This window comes from Pleuronectes platessa, chromosome 4, assembly GCF_947347685.1.
Source record: "Pleuronectes platessa chromosome 4, fPlePla1.1, whole genome shotgun sequence".
NCBI classification, from domain to species: Eukaryota; Metazoa; Chordata; class Actinopteri; order Pleuronectiformes; family Pleuronectidae; genus Pleuronectes; species Pleuronectes platessa.
The window spans coordinates 24,144,797-24,167,838 of NC_070629.1; the positions used below are offsets into that span (position 1 = coordinate 24,144,797).

General features: G+C 42.1%; 1 protein-coding gene across 1 annotated transcript; it reads left to right on the top strand.

Annotated features, from left to right (window-relative positions):
- Positions 1–221: 221 nt before the first annotated feature.
- On the top strand, positions 222–21,339 carry zgc:63587 (uncharacterized protein LOC393431 homolog). Its single transcript, XM_053420430.1, has 12 exons — positions 222–345; positions 5,332–5,394; positions 5,812–5,911; positions 6,002–6,088; positions 6,552–6,675; positions 7,232–7,366; positions 7,710–7,827; positions 16,807–16,908; positions 17,142–17,287; positions 17,437–17,520; positions 17,610–17,667; positions 19,972–21,339. The coding sequence occupies exons 2-12, from the start codon at positions 5,377–5,379 to the stop codon at positions 20,035–20,037; spliced, it is 1,038 nt and encodes a 345-aa protein (XP_053276405.1). The 5' UTR covers positions 222–345; positions 5,332–5,376; the 3' UTR covers positions 20,038–21,339.
- The last annotated feature ends 1,703 nt before the right edge of the window (positions 21,340–23,042 follow it).

Below are 23,042 nucleotides of genomic sequence, written 5' to 3' on the forward strand. Positions count from 1 at the left end.
TAAAATACCTAAATTTCTGACTCCTACGTACTTCAGTCAATTGCTATAAAGGTTTTCCATGAAATCAGCGGGCAGAGAGGAGCGCGTGTAAGAAACTGAAACACCTCAAACAGCCATGTTGGATCTGACTCTCAATGTGTCTCCAGGGCTCAGCGGCACCTGTCCCGGAGCCGTAATGGCGTCGGTGGCGCAGCTCGACGGCCGTTGGCGCTGAGAAGCTTCGCGGACGAGGGGCGGACTCTCGGGAGCGGTTTCCGGGTTTCCCTTCCTGGGCTGGGACGGCGGCGAGAGTCTAAAAAAAAAGAAAAGGAGCAGCTCCCGTTGATTAGGAACAATCCCGCTGAGGTAAGACACTGTCCGCTGGTTACTCCATGTTGTCGTGTGTGTTTGTGACAAAGCTGCGGGGTTCAGGCGGAGCTGGAGGAGGAAGGTTCCCCCCCGAGGAGCCTCGGACAGTTGGAGCCGAGCTGGCAACAGGACACCAGGCGCGCTAACAACTGCTGCCTGCTAAAGTTTGACATGTCAACTTCCCAGAGCCGAGTTTCTCTCTCACTCCGTCCATTAAAAAACACGCTTTTATAGAGGAAATGGATGTTTCTCTCGAGGGGAACTATGGCGCGTAACTGATGGTGCTGGTGCGAAGTTTAATGTCATTGTCCCAGTCGTTGTTGTGGTAAACTCAGTGACAGACAGACTGGGTGTGGTGGTTCAGATCCACAGGCCTCCACACACACGTTTCACACACACACTCACACAACCACCTACTAAGTGGGACTGAAGCTCATTATTTGGACATGTCTGACACAGTTACACAAGTGAAGGGCTCCTCCTCTTCACATATTAAAAAACCATGATCATAAATCCAGTACTTTTTAAACACTTAAAGGGATAGTTCACCCAAAAATGAAAATCCACTCATTACCTACTCAGCACTATGCCCGATGGAGGTGGAGGGTGAAGTGTTTGAGTCCATAAAACACTTTTGGAGTTTCAGGGGTAAACAAAACAACAGAAAAAAAATACATAAATGCCTCCATACTGTCATCCAAGTGTCTGTACGCCCTGATATTCAAATTTGACCTGAAACTGCGTCATTTACTCCATGTTTTAAGCCAAAATCGCCTCTGATATTCTCCTGTGGAGCCACGTTCATGTTGGTTTATGGAAACTTTACACAGAAACATTATGGAGGCCTTTAATACATTGGTTTTTTTACGTTGGAAGACGTGGTCACCATTAACTTCAATTGTATTGGATTTGTTTTGTGGACTCAATGACTTCACCTAACCCTCCATTGGCATAGTAGTGAGTGAATTTTCATTTTGGGGTGAATATCCCTTTAAGTTTCTGTTGCCTCATTGTCTCAGTTCATGTTCTCATCAGTATTCACAGGGCCACCATATTCCCAAACTCGTTTCATGCCGGATCTGCATAAGAACAACCATTCCACACATGAACTTTCACGAATTTCCTGTTTAGTCCTCTTGCAAAACATTCCTGGCCTCTGGAAAAACTTTCTATCATCGATCAGTTCCTGACCTTTGGTTGAGAGGCATATTTGCGCAAAATTTTTGATGTTTAGACAACTTCACAATAACATTGGCAAACAATAACGCATTTCAATGATGTGTCTGTGGCGGAGGGCCACCATTGAAGAATTATCATCAATCTTTGCTTGTGTTCAGTGAAAACGCACATATTTCACTTCCTTTCTCGCTGGGTTGTGAACATTACGGGCACCATGGTTGACTGGGTGAGCTGTAATCTCAGGCCGGCAGTTTCCCTTTTAATTCCACAGATGAATTTGATATCAGAGGGACAACAGAAAGACGCCCCCCCCCCCATGCCTCTGATCCAGCACCTTCACCCCTCTCTGACCTTTCCCCTTCCTACGACCTCTTCCCACAAACACTGGCACGACACAGAAGCGCTGGGGAAGACATTTGTCTGACACTGTAAACTACAAGGGGATGTTTCCTCCCGTTTTTCACTGGGGTGTGAATGGAAAAACAAAACTTGATTCACGTCGACAAACCCAAGTGGACGTGCGCCATTGTGCCAAAGGCTTGATTGATTTTACACAGCAAGACATCTTTATTCACGGAACCATATGTGGAAAAATCTGAGGAAGAAAAGCACATTAAAAATAACTTTGATCCCTCGTTTATTGTGTTAACAGGAAAACTGTCTTTTTGAAAGTTGAGTTGTTTTCGCCCACTCTATGCTGCAGTCGGTCAAGTAAATTCAGTGAATATCGTCTGCTGTCGATGGGGCTAGTCTTCAGTTTAGGTATGCAAGTAACTCTTATTTTCTTTAAAGCTGAAATTATTAAATTCGTGTTGATCAAATTTTTTTTATCATCTTTTGGATGACTAATTTGTTGTTTTAAGTTATTTTGTTTACTTATTTTAAGTTAATTATCAATCATTTAAAGAGATAAACTTCTAATTATCATAATTTGGGTTTTTTACAACTAGGTGGACAAAAAAAATACATTTGATTGATGCCACCTGGTGCGTGAGGATAGTGTGATGGTGATTTTTTTTACAGTTTTCTATATCAAATGACTTGTTGTGCGATCTAACTATTGAGATCTTTTAGCTGTATATCTACATTTATTTTGTATATAATAGAATCATGACTAATCAGCTTTGGGTTTGGATAATATCAACTTAGACTTGAGCAAATATAATTTTATTTTAATAAGGTATTGAGAGAAAAAAATGCGATGAATAAAATCGTATAACTGTATCTAGTGATGTATGATATACAGCAAAGTAAATACATTAAAATTAAAGTACATCCTCACATTGATGCAAACATTCTTCTGTTTCAATATTGCTGTAAATCAGTTCAGCTCACTCTTGCTAAGTGATTTAAATTTCCCCACAATATTGATATATGTATACATGTGTATATACAGTATACACATTCTCCATTGGTTTGCAATAATTACCTTTTGACCAAACCTATACCTTTTACCTGACTTTCAGTTTTAGTTTGACATTTAATCATTGAGCTTTTCCCACCTAAAGTCCATTGTACCATACAGCAGCTGTGATATGAACAAATTGTTTCTATTCTATGTTTATAGTCATTTCCTTTCCTGTCCCCATTTTCATTAACGTTCCATCCTGTGCTTTAAACTCTGTGTGAGCTGGCTGCTTTCCTCCGGGTTGAAAGGCTTTTATATTCCGCCTATTGTGGCTTTTTTCCTCTTCTCTATGGTCTCATAATTGTAAGTGTTTTTAAAAGCACGACTTTAACACCAGCATAATATATTTATTACTGTTGACTATTGCTAATACCTTTGGTCTCCAAGGGCGACATAATTACAGCCAACACCCCATATCAATGGGTATTGTTGTTTATGTCTGTGTGTTCTACATGGGCCAAACATCACTTTATTTTTCTGAGTAGCTCCAGGGTCCCTGTTGCCATGATCACATGCCAGTAAATTACCATAGTTGTTGTAATGCCACTGAGATCACAAAAATCTCCATGGTGTGAAATTATTGCTTCAGTGTTTCCACCAAGAACAGAAAGTTCTTAATCCACGGAGGGGGGGTGTTCGGACCCTTGACCCTGCCTGTCAGGAAGGTGAATAGTTCTGCTCGTACTGCTGCCCCCTTTGTGGCTTCACTCCAGCCAATAAATCAACTGTAAATGCCCGACATGCCAACAACTTTGGCTTTGCTAAGGTGGCATTTTTCCCTTTTGGCTGAAGCAGTTTAATCTCCCCCATGTCTGGCCTGTTGATAGACATGTGTATGTGTGTGTAAGCAGCTCAGCAGCCTGGCCGATTAAATGGCCATTATTAAGAGAGTATTATTGAAGTGTGCCTCCCGCCTGTCTGTCCTGTTGTGTTGTCTTTGTGATATTACAACTGCGATATTTGAACGTTTTAATTAATCTGCTGCTGGACTAATGCTGGTTTCCCACAGAGCCCGTCAAAGAATAGAAGGGTGTGTATGTGTGTGATACACACGGATAAGCTTGTGTGAGCCGCTACATTAACTTAGATGTTCATTAACAATGAAAACACATTTTTTTGTCGTCTTTGTCGTGTTTCAGGGCTGAAACTAATGTAGTGGCTCAGAGATTCATGCTTTCCAGAGGATATATCCTGATTACTTTGGTTTTCTCTATCATGATGACTAAAGTTGATATTTTAGATTTACCCCTACATATGTTGGATGGATTGCAATGATATTCTGTCTATACATCAAAGTTCTCCTAAGAATACATTTTAATAACTTTGGCACTCCTTGGACTTTTGATTTAGTTTCATCATCAGGTCAAAAAGGTTGTTGAAGATGATGAACATGACAAACATTTTAGCTGCCAAACATAGCTTGACCCTAGACTTGTAGTCTTGTTTTCATTATTAATTTCATTATACACTTTTACAGATATATATTTCTACTTTTATAAAAAACTATATATAACGATAATATTTCATCGGGTTATCCGTTCGGCTGGTGTCTCCCCTCGCTGTCCTGCTTGTGGCCAGTCCTGAATGTGGTCAGGGTTGAGGCACGTGCTCTCCCTCCTCCCCAGCTGAGCGGCTCTGTATAGGAAAGGCTTCAGGAACCAGAGGGATAAACAGCCATTGTTCCACTTGTGGGCTCGATGAAACTACCCTGTCAGAATGAGAGATCTCTGGCCTCTTTCATGTAGATACAGAGGGCCCCCCGACTACTGCCTAATGAATTTAACAGTGTGAAATGGTTCCCCAAATGAGCGAGGTCAGTTCGGGTTCCCATGCCGCCTTTTTTACCATTACGTAACCAGAGTGCATCTCCGTTTGGCAGCACACTGCAGCCTGCCTCTTTCTAATGCTTATCACACTCCACCTGTCAAGGGCCAGTGTGTTGGTGATAAAATGGAGCCTGTTCTTCCTGCTCAGTCATTATGTGGCTAATTTATCAACCGAGCTTGTTGCTCTGTCGTCTGCTCAGGGTCGTATATTTGGGCAGGAGCAGGGGGTACACTGGGCTGCGACAGTTTAAATGGTGTATAGGAACAAACCTGTTGCCCAGAGCTCTTAATCTCTGCTCCTTCCATATGATAGTGTTGGAACAGTGTTGTCCCCGGCCCGAATTAACGTGGACTCGATGTGCTTTTGCCGATCTGATTGCTGACTGTATGGTTGGGAAATATTATGATGTAAACAAAGAGACAAGCGATTTTACCCATTACTTATCTACTGTACGTGAAAGTTGTATGAAGTTCTCAAGTTTTGTTGACAAGAATTTCCCTACGAGTCGGATTAAATACCTATTTTAACAATAACCTCTTTAAGTTAACACTTTTTTTTTCTTCTTCTAGGTGTTTTTACTAGTAAGCTCTTCAGACGTCCAGTAAACAGGAGCCATGTCTGAAAAAGGGAGGGTAAGTAACAAGATGAAATTGTATGAAGTTATTGAGAAAGTATGACACACCGACACAGTGAACAAGAAGGTTCTGGTAAAGCCATGGTGATTAAGACTCAGGGTACTTGTAATCTCATGCACACACACTTACACAGGCATCCAGGGAGGATATCCTGTATAAATGCTAGTGTTTCATAGCCTGGTTTTATTGCCTGTTTCAATTTCTAGATGATATGAATCATCATCAATCTCACTACCTTTACAAACACTTTCCCTCATAAACTGATGTCAGGAGAGAGTTGGTTAGTAGATTTACTGAGTTAAGAACACTGTGAAATATAGAAGATGATATTAAATGACATAAATAATGTCCCTGTTATACCCGGTCAGTAATAGTTCCTGAACTTTATTTTTGTTATCTTTCTATTTTCTGCAGTTCCCAGATGCCGGAGGTTATGTAGGTTTTGCCAACCTTCCAAACCAAGTTCACAGAAAATCTGTGAAGAAAGGCTTTGAATTTACCCTGATGGTTGTAGGTGAGTTACCAACTCTTTTCTTACAATGGAGACTTCAGCTAGATTTCTTTTGAGAATAGAGCTTTATTTTTCATTCTCTGTGGTTTTCAGGGGAGTCTGGTTTGGGCAAATCGACACTTATAAACAGCCTGTTTCTCACTGATCTCTACCCTGAACGCTTCATCCCTGGTGCCGCAGGTATACTCCCCAGTACACACATACACACACACACATACATGAACCTGCACAAAAACACACACTGTAATAATACAGAAATGTCTGCTGCAATGTCTCCAGCAGAGCAGTGCTTCAAGAGGAATGCTGGGAATGCTTTAGTCTCAAAATATGACCCTGCCCTTCTTATGACTTGACTTAGATTAGGACTTGTTCTGGCTTGAAAACAATTATCCGTGCCCCCCCGGGTCAGTATGTACAGATAAGAAAACATGTAGTCCTTTTAGATGACAAAACCTCATTGTTTATATATATATATATATATATTTGATATATTATTGTTACTATTTTATAGTTGTGTTGTGTTATAGTTGTGTTGACTCAGCCATTGGCCAGTGGAGCATGTAGTCATACTTTTACTTCCTTCCCTGCAGTCATTAAAATAGAGTTGAGAGATAGTGATTATTATTGTTCTTGCGTTCCACAGAGAAGATTGAGAGGACGGTGCAGATTGAAGCATCGACTGTTGAGATTGAAGAGAGAGGAGTGAAGCTTCGTCTCACTGTGGTCGACACCCCTGGATACGGCGACGCAATCAACAGCCAGGACTGGTGTGTTTGTGTGCTGTGGGGGAGTGAGGAGTGATAATAACTTGGGACGTGCTTCCTGTCCAGTGTGGAGACTCATTCTTCTCTCTTGACCTCAAACTCCCTTTCTTAAGTTTCACCTTAAACTCATTTTCCTACATCTTTTTCCTCTGCATGCTCTATGTTTCCTTCAACTGTGTGTGTGTGTGTGTGTGTGTGTGTGTGTGTGTGTGTGTGTGTGTGTGTGTGTGTGTGTGTGTGTGTGTGTGTGTGTGTGTGTGTGTGTGTGTGTGTGTGTGTGTGTGTGTGTGTGTGTGTGTGTGTGTGCGCTATCCAGATGTTAGTGTGGCCTCCCCTATCCTGTATTTCCTGTGGATGGACCTGGTGTTGCTATATTTTTAGAACAGCAAATAACTGCAAAAGGCATGAAGTCACATTAATATAGTTGCTTCCTCTTTACTTTGTCTCAGCAGAATTTGTCCATTGAGTTTTAGATCTGGTACAACAGGGTTTTTGTGGTAACTTTGTGTAACTAATGAGGCTTCTATCCATTTCTCATCTTGTTCGCCTCTGACGTCAGCTTCAAGACCATCATCCAGTACATTGACAATCAGTTTGAACGGTACCTCCATGACGAGAGCGGACTGAACCGAAGACACATTGTGGACAACAGGGTGCACTGCTGCTTCTACTTCATATCTCCGTTTGGACACGGGTAAACAAACAAAGACAATTCTTCTCAATTGAGTTTGTCATGTCTACAGCAGTAACTAACCCTAACCCGGATATAAAAAGACTGGGAAACATATTTAAATCATTCACATTGTGCTGTAGAATATAGAACAATGATCACACCATACCACCACGCAGATACCAAGGCAAAGCCTCTGTCAAAATAAGGGAGCTGTTACATGCAAGTAAAGCTGCTGTTTGCTACACATATACAGTTGACCTTTCAACCTCAGTCTCTCAGTGCTCTCTCAGTTCATAATCCAATTGACCTCTCTGAAGGTTTCTCTTTTTCTGTCTCTTCTTCTCTCCTTTTTTCCCTTTCCCAGTCTAAAGCCTCTGGATGTGGAGTTCATGAAGGCCATCCACAGCAAAGTCAACATCGTTCCAGTCATCGCCAAGGCTGACACGCTGACACTGAGGGAGAGGGATCGCCTGAAGAGGAGGGTGAGTTGGATGTACACATGCACAGCTGTCCCCTTGTTCCTGGATACAGTATACCATAATAAACCTACCCTTAGATTTGACATTCAGTTTTTTTTCTTTATGTGTTTGTTTTTATTCCATCTTCATCTCTATGGTTTAGCCATTAGAAAATGGAAAAACCAAGTGTCTGCCTGTCTGCACGTGCACCTCCCTAAACTTCCTACTGTTCCTGACATGAGCATCCATGAGTATGGAAACCAGACCAATCAGGAAGATCATGTGTATTCTCTGAAAGCCAATAATAAGAGTTAACATTAGTTGCATCATGTCCTAGGTCAGAAGTATGTGGGTGGTGTGCTGGGCTTAAGTTTCAAATTACTTTTTCATCTCAGCCGACTCCACTGTGTTTTTTAATTGGAAGTCCGACTGTCTCCCCACCTGCCCTTACATGCCCAGACCTCCCACCCGCCTCTCATTCAGCGCTCGGAGCTGGTGGTCTGGCCTGCTCGGGCGGGTCGACTCACTGGAGTCCAGCTCTGGAAGTCTGTTTTGTTCAAAACAGTCAACAGCCAGAATAGTTAAAATGGCTGATGCAGCATTTTAGCAAAATGAGGGGTCACGGTTTAAGGTTTTACAAACACAAACGTTTCGTCTTGTATTTCCAAAGACAACAGGATATCACATTTGTCACAGTATCAAAAGCTGAGAGCTCAGTGATTAAGCCTGTATTTTAACCACCGTGAAGGGTGACATTCCTCCTCGGCGCTGACCTTAAGAGGACCTACCAGTTTAATTGTACTCTGTAGTGTTGTTTTGTGTTTTGACCTTCCTCAAACCTTGTGTGAGTGTTCCTTTGGCACTTAAGATGAACAAAAACCATGTTTCCTGCCAGTGCTGACCCCTTCCCCAAACTACAGAAAACCCCCAAACGCGTTGGCTGTTTGATCCAGCTGGCAGCGTGCAAGCAGGTCAGCTGTGTTGATTGGACTTTTGGCACCATTTTGTTTAAATCTGACCATGTTTTGCTTTCATTCAGTTTGTTGTTGGACATCATACACTGTCAATGTGTAGCCAATAACAGCAGAGTGGGAAATTACAGTGTGGCAGCGGAAGATACTGCAGCTGTATCACTCTGATCTGACTCCTTTGCTGGCAAACTGTCACTATCACTATCTGTCCAGCAGAGTTTATCACGTGCGCTGCTAAGTGTACCCTTAACAGACATTTCCCAGTGTACACTAAGGAGCAATTAGATGCTGACTCCAACAAAATGGACACACACATTCACACACACATATACACGTACTTTTTCCATAAAATTCTCTTCGGGAAGAAGACATGATTATTTCGGAACTACTTTTTGAATTTTTAGAAGTTCTGATGCACATTCAAAGACTTGTTTGAATTTAGATTGACTGTATTTAATGATTTCCTGGACAAACAATTATTGTCAGGAAATTCAGAGGGTTAATTGAGCAATCTGCCCCCACATTTAGGAATGGCACTGTCCCCTCAGGAGTGTATGTTATTTCTGCAATTGCTTTCTCAGTCACATTCTTGGCACACAAAACTTTTATCTTCATCTCAATTTGTTAAAATAAGTATCCTGCAATGGAGCCTCTGTGGAGATTAACATGTCTGTCAGTGTATTTCAAATACCATACAATTATTGATGGATATTATTAGTTTATGGCAGTAATCTAGTACAGATAGGAGAGAAACTTTGTATATACGTTTGTCCCTATTAAAAAGGATACAGCAGTTGTTTATCACAGTTGAACAGAGAGTTCACATAGGGACACAGTCACAGCCTCCAAGCATCTTCATTGTAAACAGGTCTCTGATGATGTGTTGACTCATTATATTGTGTCTTACTCCAAGATCTCATACTGAAAATGTGGTGTGACATTAAAATATTGACTTTACTATTCAGGTACATTCAGAATTGATTTATTGCAGTTATTTATTTTTGCATGTTAACACAGTTATAACCCCATTCGTCTTTCTAAGTGTCTCTCAGGAGAACAAATGTATCTGTCTTTAGTACTCGTTGGTTCGATCAGATTAACTGAAGTGGCTCTTAGGTGTACGTGCCTGATTCCTGCCATACAGTCTCGTACAGTGCACTGAGGCACCAGGCCTTCCTTTGAGGTCAGAGCAGCCAAGAACCTGCCAGAAAGCATGATTGATATCCCCCTGTGTTTGACCCATAGTATTCAACAGTTTGTTTTTTGTAGGTTACTTTCTCACCGTTTTAAGACATTTGTCGCCCAGTAAATAAGTCCCCCTTCCCCTCAGGGCTCGTCCAGTGTTTTGTCTTATTATTAAGGGGGAACAGCGTTTACAGAACAATAAAAGTTTCCTGCACTAGTGTGAAGGCTGTTCCACTAACTAGACAGAACCTGCTGTCCTGTACGGCTCAGGCTCTACAGGACACCGTTCAGCCTTCATCCCCTTAGTTCTGCTTTCTTTCTCCCCCAGACCTTCCTTTGCTGCCAGCTCCTCACCCAGCTACCTCTTACTTTCTTCCTCTGCCTCTTCGTGTCCTCTTTTTTAATTTTCTCTAATGCCAATTTCGTTCCCCGGGGTCTCTGTAGTCACCGGCTCGTTAAATGCCCCGAGGAGGGTATATTGAAGGGCTGATCCTCTCAGTCTGGGACCTTTCAGTCATATCCTGTGTGAGGCTTTAGTCTCAAATTGCTTTGGATTTTTGTTTTGTATCTCAGTTTGAACAGAGATGACAATATGCAGCTGGTTTATTCTAGAACCCCAATGGAAGCAGGTAAAAATGATTGCTTTTGTCTGAACTAAAGATTTGTTTATTCAAGTAATTCTGTAACTAAAACAATCCAATCAAATCACATTTTTTGGTTTGGGTTAAGTTTCAGATGTGAGATTTCTTTACTACAACTTAGTTAACCCATGTTATTTTTTCTCATGCTGGTGAAATGCATAAATAACAAATAACCACAGCCTAGAAGTGAGAAAAAGCATCTTCAAACATCTGAAACTCTGCTGTGTGGTTTTTAAAATGATCAGCAGTATAACAGCTGCATTTAAAGCAGTGTACTAGGCCTTCATTTGAATGAAAAGTTAGCAGGCTGTCCTTTTAAGCCAGAGGTCAGTAAGGGCTGGAGAACCCAGCTCCTCCTCTGTTCTCGCAGCAGACAATAGTCCAGACCCTTTTTCTTCCCTCCACTCCCTTCTGTGTTCCGTCTGAACCTCCTCCCCACGTCTCTCGTTGCTTCCCTCATCTTCTGACTTTCTTCTCCCTTCTTCCGAGTCTTTTACGCATCCATCTCTGCTCAACGTCTCCCATCCACAGTCCTATACGTCCCCCTATGTTTGTCTCCTTAGCGGCCATATTTCACCCCTGGCCGAGGACCTGTCCTGTTTTCCCCTCATTGTCTGACTGGCTGTTGTCTCCCCCAGCCGCTCAGCCACATTCCCGCTGTGTGAACCAGCTCTCTACGACCCCACTGGGACACATTATCCGTGGACTGGACTGCTCGATCTGGCCAGTATTGTCACCAGGGTTTCTTAAATGGAATTAACAGAAAGCGAAGCAGTTTTAAAAAGGAGGGTAAACAGAGGGTAAAAGTCTATGGTGGGATCTGTTGGGCAGGGACAGGAAATGATAAGGCAGGTAGAGGCGACTGATTAATTTTTTCTTTGTACATGTCTCCTCTGGTGCCAAACGAGTAAAGTTGTTGACGGTCATTACCTCCGTTCTCCCTCAATGCTCCTGTGTGTGTTTGTGTGTAATGTATATGAGTCCCTGGTCGGCCTGTGCTTTTCCTGCCTGTGTTTCAAACACGCGGACATATTTATTTTTCTGCCCTCAAGCAGGCATTGTGCCAGGGCATGCTCCACGTCTCTGCAGATTTTAAAACAACAAATATACATATTTGCCTCATAGAACAGGCAGTTCTATTACACACAATCATCGGCTCCCACTACACTGTGAAAACAGGGGGGGGGCCCTTGTTTGGAGACCAACCTGTAGCTATGGTTTCTGGACTTTTGCCTCGCTGCTAATGAGTCACTTTTAGCTGCTGGGTTTACCGTTGAGACCCTTTTGATTGCCAGCTCAAGTCACAGAACGTGGTGTGTGTGGATGAAAAAATCTTAAACTCGCACTGTCCCCTTCTAAATCGTACTTAAACACGAGATAACATGAATGGCTCGATTGTTCCTCTCCATGCTTTTTGATCAGAGGGAGAGGTGGGTGGTCTCAACTGTTCTAATACTTAGCCGAGACAATAGCAGTGTGGGTGTGTGTTCGTATGTGCCTGAGAGTGTGTTGATCAGCGTTACTCATATGATGCCTTCTTGTTGCTATGGTTGGGCGACTTCCTCTGCTGTTCCAGTCAGGATCGTCCACTGGCAGATAGACCTGGAATTCCTGTACGTGCATCCTAGTATCTTTAATCCTCTAAACAAAAAATGATTGTTTTTCCCTGTGCCGCTTATGTGTATTGGTTCTTTTGGTAGAAGATTGGATCTGAGGAGCCAGAGGGAGTCGCTCTGTAGACTCTGTGGCACAGTGGCTGAAAGTGCGAGCATATTTTTGACCTCTCCATTGTCCTGAAGCAACAAAACTCTGCACACTCAACACTTTTTTCTTCTCCTGGCACCAGATGGTACCAATCCACCAATCATATGAGAGTGAGTGAGTGTGTGTGTGTGTGTGTGTGTGTGTTCGATCGTGTCGTAGGAGGTGTAAATCCCTCCAACCCCCTTACATTAAGTATTGCTGGGGCTCTCTGACCACCTCAGACTCCCTGCAGGCCGGAGTTAGTACCAAAAGGGAGAAGCAAGAGAGAAGCATTTATTTTCATGTGTCTTATCATCAGCACTTAATTTTTGTATTTATTTAGAAAAGTAGTAAGAGTTTATTATTACTTAGATTTTTTATTTCAATATTTTTCCCGATTGTAAATCTTTCTTTCTCTCTGTCTTGTAATTGAGTCTTTATAGAGCAACAGACAGCTCAGAAACCCTGAGAGTAAATGTTTTCGTTGGCAGATGCCTGGTTTAATGCTCTCTTTTAATCATGCATTTAAATGTTTGTTGATAGAAGACAGTGGAGCAACTTTCCAATCGTTTCAAACTGAGAGTGAAAGAAAGCAGCCTGCGCTGGAATCTTAAAATGCTTTCTACCATTCAGGACCTGGATTTACAACGGGAGAGGATGATGTATCTCTCTTCAGAAGGGGTTGGATTTCATGGGGGATGTGAGGCCATGTTTCTGCTTGTCCAGAACTCATATTTCACATAGTTTATTGGCTTGGCACTACAGTATTGACTTACAGATAAATTCACCAGTATAATTTTTATTATGAGGGCCTTACGTGATCTTTTGTATAAAACATTGTGGGGAATCCATACAGTAACCTGAGTTGTGTTCTTTTACAGATTATTTTTCTTATTTTAGGAAGTGTGAAGCTATTGGTCACGTGGACCAATGGCAGCTGCTTAAATTTTGTTGTTGCATCACATCTCATTTTAGCTCTTTCCACTGAAGAACATACTGCATTAAAGTAAGGACATGAAAGAGGACAGACTAAGCACTTTTTATCCACTGGATTGGAGACACAGTTTGACCTACAGGAATCTCATAAAAGGACAGAGAGCGCACAGGAAAAAGGACTTAATGCTCACCGTGGTCCATTTTCCTTTAATAATAAACTCTGCAGTCTTGGAAAAAGAGGGCCCCTGCCCCTAAAGGTGTTTTCTCAGTATGGAACAAGGTTTCAAACTAACTGAAAGCTAATCAGAATTACTACTTCTAATTGCAGCGATGCACCTTTGCAGTCCCCTGGCCGCTCTGCAGAAGCTGGCAGGCAGCAGTGAGGTTACATAAATGTTACGTAAAAGTGCCGCTGCTCTGGTCCCCCTGCGTCCCCCTGCGTCTCCCTGGGTCTCCCTGCGACCCCCTGCGTCTCCCTGCGTCCCCCTGCGACCCCCTACATTCCTGCTCTTCTCAATCGTAGTTGATTAGGTGCAGTTGGATTGTTTTGTTTTGTAGATTGTTTTTTTCTCTCTCACTCTCCATTGTTGATTTCCTATGACTGTTCTGCTACATGTTTCTACTTCCAACTATTGTTCGCGGTTGCAGTTTTGGTCAGCTCTGCCCTCAGCTGTCAATGTGTAATTGCGACTGTGTGTGTGTGTTTGTGCACGTGTTCACCACAATCCCCTCCTTTTGTCCCTATGCTTTTTTCTATTTGTTTTCTTTGCGATGTTGTTTGTCCAAAATTAAGTTCTCGGTGCTTAGCAGGTGTTTGAGTCATTCATATTTTTGTGGGTTCGCTTGTGAGAATGAACAAATCCTGAAAATATTATTCTCTCTGCAGGTTGACGCGATGAAATGGTTGATCCCTGTAATGATGGGTTTGCAGCCCGCTACATTATGATTTGAGGTTATGGTGCAACTCTAGAGAAGATCTGCTTAGCCATGTCCCTCATGACTTCACCATCTGTAATTAGATCTATGTATAGAACCACATGTATTCTATATTTGGGCTGCACATAACCACCATGGTATGTTTAATACAGCTATTTCTGGAACAGAATCAGTCGGACTTTTCACTGGAATCACACGTCTCCCATGATTCACCTGATCTCACTCCTGACCCATTTTCTAAGTGGACAGCGTCAGCCTCCAGCCTCACACTCACCATAACTGGCCAGCATGACGAAACATTTCCACAAACAATGTTTCGGACTCGACGATGTGAGCCTGAAACATAAGCCGATAAATCGCGGGCTTCCTTTTCTAATTAATACTGAGGCCGAGTGTTGTGTGGCATTGTTTGTCCGCCGCCCTGACAGCCCTGAGTGGACCCTGCACGGCCAACCATAACAGCACAGGGAGGGGCGGGGGGGAGGTATTATAGCCCGACAGGATGATCATAAAGTCAAAATGGCTCCCACTGCCAGCATCTCTGTGCCAACAAAAACACACAACTACAAGGAGGAGGAGAGGCCAGTGTTACATTAGGGATTGAGGCTTACATTGTGTACAGTAAATCAGAAGGAGACAACAGGGATTTGAAGCAGGCAGTGATTTTGACATGGGATGATCCCTGAGAGGTCTTGATTATAGGTGTCAGGCCGTACTAAGCACACGTTACCGAACGGAGTACTTCAGGTAAACAGCCATTTTGAAGCTATTGGCTTAGTTAGGTCTGGAAACAGATGATGGCAGACAGACTCATATCTGTGCAATGACCAGAGGACGTTTCTGGATGTTTAATTTTAATGTGAAATATGTTACTGCTCTCTCAGCCACCTACACTGACAAGGTTATATTTTCAAACTTGTCCGGTTTTCTTTTGATTGACGATTGTTTGTCAGCAGAACTACACAAAAACTACTTAACAGATACACAACAATCGTAATGAGAGACAATCAGGCACATTAAGAGAACTAACATGTATGAGTCTGTGCAATTTTGGGGCTTCATCAAATCTAAGGGGACTTTGGGCCTTCGCTGTGGTATCCACTCTGCTGAGGGCCAATCCAGTTAGTTGTTCATTTAAATGATTTATCACTGGCCTTCCGTTTAGGTTTTTCCTGTTTCATTGCATTTTGTCTGAATTTATCTGTCTTATCTTCATGTGCGACTAGATTTGTTGTTTGTTTAGTTTTTTCCTGCCATTGTATCTCATGTGTTTATTTTCATACAACTTCCCAAAATTCTCCGGGCTCTGCCCCGCCACAGTGATGTTTATCCAGCCACCATGTTAGAGGGATCTGTAAATTGTGTTTGAGCAAAAGAAGGAAAAAGAGGGTCTGGTCTTATGTCACGCTCTGCTGTTAGTCCTGCGAAGCCTGTTTGTTTTTTGACCTGCCCCACAACAATACCCGACCCTCCACGGCAGACACACTATCTCACACACACTTCGCACAGAGCTCACTGAGAAAACAAGCAGAAGCCATAACAAGGGCTCAAACAGGAGCTGTGCACTGTAGGAAAACCTGCGCTCACTTCCCAGGCTCCTGGCTGACTCAACACTGTCCTATTATGCACTACAGTACATGAAAGAACCCAAAAAGTCAGGAAAACAACATTTGACATTTTTGGGCTGCATTATCTAAGACTGCATTGTGGATTTAAAAAGTCTGCTCTGGAGAACACAAAAGAAAAATGCAGCTTTGATGTTTAGAATAATAAATACTGACATCTGTCCCTGAGGGTCGCAGCGAAGAAAGCTCCTTTGTTTTAACTTGTTTCTTCACCGGTCGGCCTGCGAGGGAAGCAGGGTGAGAACTCTGCTTCTGACTGTTTTAGAACTATTTCAGAACATACCCACACCTACACACACACACCTACACACACACACTCACACACCTACACACACACAATCACACACCTACACACACACACTCACACACAGGCCGTTATTATTTTTCTCCTGTCTAACCTTCTCTGTCTCACCCCTCTTTCCTCCGTGGGGTGCTTTAATTAAACGTGTTGCTGCAACAACAGGTACTCACTCACACCCTGCCATTAGTCTGTTGGGCCATCTTACTTTCTGTTTATGGGTCAGAGCGGCAGCTGTCATTTTGTCCGTATGACACAGGTTACAGCGAATGCACCCATTTTTACGAATATACACAGTATTTAGATAAATTACAGACGTCTCTGACATGCCGGAATTAAATCAGATGCACATAGTGGATATAGAACTTTATGAACACGGAATACAGGGGCCCACATGATAGCTGTTAGAGCGCAAGCCACGTGGTCGTACCGCAGATCCCTGGTTTGATTCCCAGCCGGTACGGAGACATCTATGAAAAATATTTTTAGAAGGAAAATATCTCTGACAGTGACGATGGTTTACTGATTGTTTGTCTGTACTGTTGGAGTCTGGACTGAGAACAGGGTTCAAGACCCGATTTTTCCTCGTTCAGAAGGACATGTCATGGAGTCTGTGATGAGGTCACAACACCGCCTCCCTTCATGTTTCTCTTCTTTCCATTTCTCAGATCCTGGATGAGATCGCCGAGCACGGGATCAGAATCTATCAGCTGCCTGACGCAGACTCCGACGAGGACGAGGAGTTCAAGGAGCAGACAAGAGTCCTGAAGGTGAGGGAGGGGCACACAGCTGATGTCAGCTGATGTCAGCTGTGTGGGCGACATCTTTTCTGGTGAAGTGATGGATACCATTCTCTCCCCATTCATCCTTTCTTCCTCTCTGACACCTTTCTTTTTCTCTGTATGGGTTTCTGTCTGTTCTCTGACCCCTTTGTTTTCCAAATCTCTTTCCATCTGACTTTGTTTCTCACTGGGATCCTTTGACCTTTATCTTCCTTCCCCAGGCGAGCATTCCCTTTGCTGTGATCGGTTCCAATCAGCTGATTGAGGTGAAGGGGAAGAAGATCCGTGGTCGTCTCTATCCCTGGGGAGTGGTTGAAGTGGAGAACCCTGAGCACAATGACTTCCTCAAACTACGCACCATGCTTGTGTGAGTAACCCCTCAGTAATAAAACTCCTTCAGCAAAAGGGTAATCTGAACTTCTTGCTCATTAAACTGGTTGTAAAGGTTAGCTGGAGAAACAGATCTATACTGCCTTCTAGTGTGTGAGGATGGGATTGCGTGTCTGTGTGTTGCAGGACCCACATGCAGGACCTGCAGGAGGTGACTCAGGATCTGCACTATGAGAACTTCCGCTCCGAGAGGCTGAAGAGAACGGGCAGGTGAGATGTGAATCCATATCAGGGAAACAGCAGATGATCTGATCACGATTTCAAGCAAAGTTAATAATATTTCATGTTTTCTCCTGCAGAGATGCGGATGAGGAGGTGATGGATAAGGACCAGATCCTGCTACAGAAAGAGGCCGAGGTAAGAACTCCCACACACCTTATCTACATTTTTGAAAAGCTGCAAAAAAGCTGCAAAAACTGAGGTTTAAAACATATAAAAAGATTTTTTAAACTTGGTATTATTGAGGTTCTCATTTGCCCTTAGCATGTTAAATGAGTTATTGATCCCTATAAACAATCCTCCATATATTAGGTGCTCCCTTCTTAACCCTTCAACACTTCTGTAAGAAATGAGAATGTCAAGTTCTTCAATTGTTCTGCGCAAGACCAAAAACCACTTACATCTCTGACGATCGGTTCCCAATTCATGCAAGAGTCGCTGTAAGAATTTTGCCTTTATTATGATGGCAACAGTGGATAGAAAAAGGGAAAGAAAGGGACGTAGACTGGGAATGAAATAGCAAAGTTCCAACCTGTGCCAGATTTGACCTGGCTGCTGTTTTAGCAACTCAGTCTTACTAGAGAGTACATGCTTAACAGAGTGAGCCGCGCTCTGTCATTAAGAATAAAATAATTTATTTACCTTTCTTTACCTTTTTATTGGTTTTTGTTCATTTACTGAAATATCAGAATCAACCCAAAGAGACTTAAAAGCTGCTCCTATAGCTGATGTCTCTGAAACACACATCTGCGCAGGTTTTCGTTAAAGTTTTGGATTTACACAGAGCAAATGTACACCTCTGCCATTGAAAGTAATCAGACAAAAGTTGTTTTACAAGCAAGTTAATAATTATCATCATATACATGCAGGTTTTCACAGCTAAAATATCTCAAAAAGTTAAATTATGGGATATAACGATAAAAGCATTTATTCAACTTGGGGCCCTTTTTTGCTTTTGCATTTTTGTCAATATTCAATGCATCTAAAAACGTCGAGGTCAAACCAGGCAAAGCTCTAAATTCTTCAGTTTGCTTATGGTCTCTTTCACTGCACTATCTTCCATATGCATTGCTTTCCTGTTGGGTCATGGACCCTGCACGTCATTGGGCAATAACCAGCTTCCTGATTGCTTTTGATTGCCCTGTTTGTGTTGCTGCTGCACTTCACCTTAGTGTGTGGGCAGGGTACGGAGGAGCTGTTTGTAAACACTGTGCCCAGGCAGGAAACGCCATCACTTCCTGCCTGGATGTCCTGGCCCAGTTTTTATGGTGGGAATGACCTCAGTAATGTGAGAATCCCAAAACACAAAGCTGCAGTGACAGTGGTCCATTTGTTATTATCAAGGTTTTGAGTAGGAGGAAATATCAATGCCACTTAGACCTGCGCACAAGGACGTCACGTTTTATTCTGAAAGTCCCTAGGTTACAAATGATTTCCTGCAGAGGAAATAATTAATGAAAGGGAAAATACAGATTGTTCAGTGTCAGTTCACAGCAGGTCAGCTGAACCTGTTATTGTTTTGAATCTGTCTTTCTGTTTACATGTAAATCACAGACAAATAAAACTGTAAATATTTATTCATTTAACAAGAACTCTGCACATTAATAATCAAACGGCCAGAGTTGGTGAAGAGGCAAATTTTCTGCTGCCTCTTCCTGGTCAGATGTTAAAATGATGGACTAGAGTCTAAAAAACATTTCATTGGTTTTAAATAATTACATTTTTCCAGCCATTAAGACTATAATTGATTCATAAAAAACAGATGGTGTTGTTCTCAGGAAATCAAACTGGTAAATGTCCAGTCTCACAGTCTTATGGATTAATGTCTTTGTAAATAATGGCAAATTACAAAATGTTTATCCAAACACATAAAACCATGTGAAAAAAGGGTAAAATAGTTTTATTCAGTATAAGTACCTAAAATGACCCGTGTGCATTTCTATCTGGAGCCACAAGATGGCAGTAGACATCATAGAGAGCAACTTTAGTGTTTATAAGTCTGACCTGTGATGACTTTCAAATAGAAAAGCTTCCTGTTGAGTTAAATCCTGTTAAGTCTGTCTTATGTAAATTATATGCAAAGTTTAGAAAAATAAAAATGAATGCAAATCAATATATAAATATCATATAAATGAAATAAGTCAGACTTGATTTAATATGCCTTTATTAGCGCTGTTTGGGCGTTATGAACCCGATTAATCCTGATTATGTTTGTATTCTGAAAGATCTTCGGTTTATTAGAGACATGAAACAAGTCTATTCCCAGAAGAGGAATTTTCCCTGGAACGATCGGTCCACTTCTGTATTTTCACCACATATAAAGTTTACTGAGCTGAGCTTTTTCCTGCTGGTTTTAGTTCTCATTACTCATCAGCCATTAAGGAAAACAAAACACTGAGCGAAGGACTAAACACGGAACCTTGTTTTTCTTCTTTCTCGCAGCTGAGACGCATGCAGGAGATGATCACTCAGATGCAGGCGCAGATGAAGATGAAATCTGACGAGTGAAAAGATCGAAAGGAGCAGAGAAGAAAGCACAGTGATCTTAATAAACACACACACACACACACACACACACACGATCCTCCTCTGAATCCATCACTGCCTGTGGCCCCCTGCCGACCCACCAGGAGCCCACAATCACATCATCTTCATCATCTTCCCTCCAAACATCCATCAGGTGTTCACAGTATTTTTGTCTATTTTTAATTTGTTTTCAAAAACCCAAGACTCACTTTTTCAAAAGTGCGACCTCAATAAAATTTGATTACTTGACAACATTGACACTAATTCATCATTTAGTTGTTGATCTTAATTGTGATCCACAGAGCTGCCAGGGACAACAGACTGTTTACAAACATATTTGCGATAATCCTGCATTTTGTTCACGTTGAAGTCTCAGTTGACACATTTTCCAAGTATTTTGCTTTAACTATAAGACTAGTTTGACATTTTTTTTACTTAAAAGTGAACAAACTGTTTACTTATAATGCTTTTTATTGGTTTGTGAGTCTCTGAGAATCATCTTCATCTTTTAACGGTTTCAAACTTTCCGAACGTGTTGGTTTCAGTCTCATCACCCGAAGCCTTCAACTATCACCACAGTGAAATGTAAGCGTGGTTGTGAGCGAGGTGACCTGTCCATGTTCAGAACGAGGAATCCTCTAGTTTCCGGGTTTCTGGGCAAAATATTTGCCTGTAGTTGCCTTTGATTGGAAACCTTAAATTGTTTTAGATGCATTCAATTTGAGGTGAATGTTTGTCTTTTAGTTTGAAAAGCTGTTAAACTAATTTACACTCCGTTACACAGAGAAACCAGCATTCTGTAGGATCGTGCATTATTCAATTAAAAGTGCCATGTTGTTAATATCTTATTTTATTTATCATCAACAGCTGGATGAACTTAACGCCGGTGCCAAACCACAGACTTAAAACTAATCAAACAAGTCCAGTGGTTTATTGTGTATTTGGTTTGGTAACATTTGTATGCTACATGTGCAGTTCTTAATCATACTGTGTGTAGCTTCTCCCATTTAAATATCCACTACTATAATATGTAACTACTCTTCGTGTAGACTCCCTCCAGCCTTCTGACTTTTCTTCAGCGGTGCCATCAAACATTCGTTGACTTTCCACCAGCATGATCTTTTTGTTTCTGTCTTTTGCGCTCATGCATATTTGTCTGTTGTACTCACTTAGACAAAACTAAATTATAATTCCTTAATCAAATGTCAGTAAAGTCTTGTTTTTTTAAACTGTCCACATTTTTTACATTTCTCTCTGAAATAAAAATTTGTTTAGAGAAAAAAAGCTTCAGGTACTGTCAGTTATTTTTCAATTCAATTTTGAATGTACAATAGAAACTGGACCAGAATATCTTCCTTGCCTACTTGTGGTTCATTTACTTCAGCTCATCCGATTAGCAGTTTACATGTATTTCTGTGGGAACGATTTTTACTGTTTGTAAACTTGTAGCTCGGCGAGAGCAACACAATTCAAATGAAGAGAAATTCAAGATGTTTTTATTCATGTTCTCTCGTGTTGAGCAGCTGAAATCAACACAATATCAACTCAGCATCAGGGTTTTATTACAAAGTTTTCAAAGAGCAACGACTTCTTTGTGAGAACCTCCATAAATTCTGTGATCTGCTCTTTACTGTAGCAACACCATGGTGACATATCACCGAGGCCCCACGCCACTAACTTTCTACCAAAATCACAATTTGACATGTTTGCTTTAAAGGGGACATATTATGCCCATTTTATCACAGTTGATATGATTTCTTGGGGTCTTAATGAAATGTCTAACATATTTTGGTCAAAATACCACAAGGATCATTTAAAACAGCAACCATTTACCCTGTCTAAAACAGCCCTCCTCAGATTGACCTGTTTTGAGGGCCCCTCCCTCCTTCACGAGATACAAGCACCCAGATTTTTAGCTATCCATTACCTCTGTAGAAATATGGCTACTGGAGACGAAGATACAATCTTGCAACCATTTCGTTTTGAACCAGAGTCAGGTGGGCCGAAGCCTGGCTGCGAGAGCCCCAGCTCCCCAGCGCAGCCCCGCAGTGGGAGCACTGGGAGCACTGGGAGCTTGAGCTGGCGCAGCAGCAGCATCCTTCCACACTGTTGAGTCAACGTTTAGTGGTGTCCCGGGGGTCCCTTGTTTATGCGGCCGATTAAATGTCTGACGGGTAGCAGCAGCAAGCTAACGCTAGCCGGCCTCCACCGGCCCGTTTAGCTTGCGATCTAACGCTAGCCGGGGAGCTAGTCCAAGGCCATGTAGCGATACTCCCTACATGGGCCTGGTGTGACTATGACGTTTATTACGGGCGTAATCCCATTGGACGCACTCTAGCGTATCGTTTCTGACATAGAGGAACCACAACAAATCGCGGGTTAGGGTTTTTTCCAGACTTTTGGGGACGGTAGACATGCCAGATACCCAAATTAACGTGTAGAAGCACTACAAAAGTGGAATTTTCATAATATGTCCCCTTTAAGTGAAAACGTGTAACTTAAATGTGCCTGGACTGCTTTACCATTACAGCTTGCACTTTGCTTATAATTTTGATGCTTAAATAGCGGTAAGGTGTCATGTGTTTCTTTTGGGCGGGGGGCGAACAGTCCCTTTAACTGCTGCACCGGCTTTGTGGAAAAACTAAAAAGTAGAAACTCCACAAAACGACTCACTAGAGCGCATACCTCTACACAAAAGTCCCCTTAAATTCAGCCCGACTGCACCAAAATGCACACAATCGTCGATAGGAGTCCCCTGAATGCACTTTGGTATGTTGGAAATTAGTAAAAAGTTCCCTGACCCACATCCACCAAGTTGTGTGATAATCCTTCCTGTAGTTTTTGCGTCATCTTGTGTACAAACAAACACACAAACCCACACAGAAAGGGACAAAGGGGAAACTTGAGCAGGATAAAGCTAAGTGGTGAATGTTTGTGTCATAATCCAACAGATGTATTAGATTTATTAGTAGAATCAGAGGATTTTG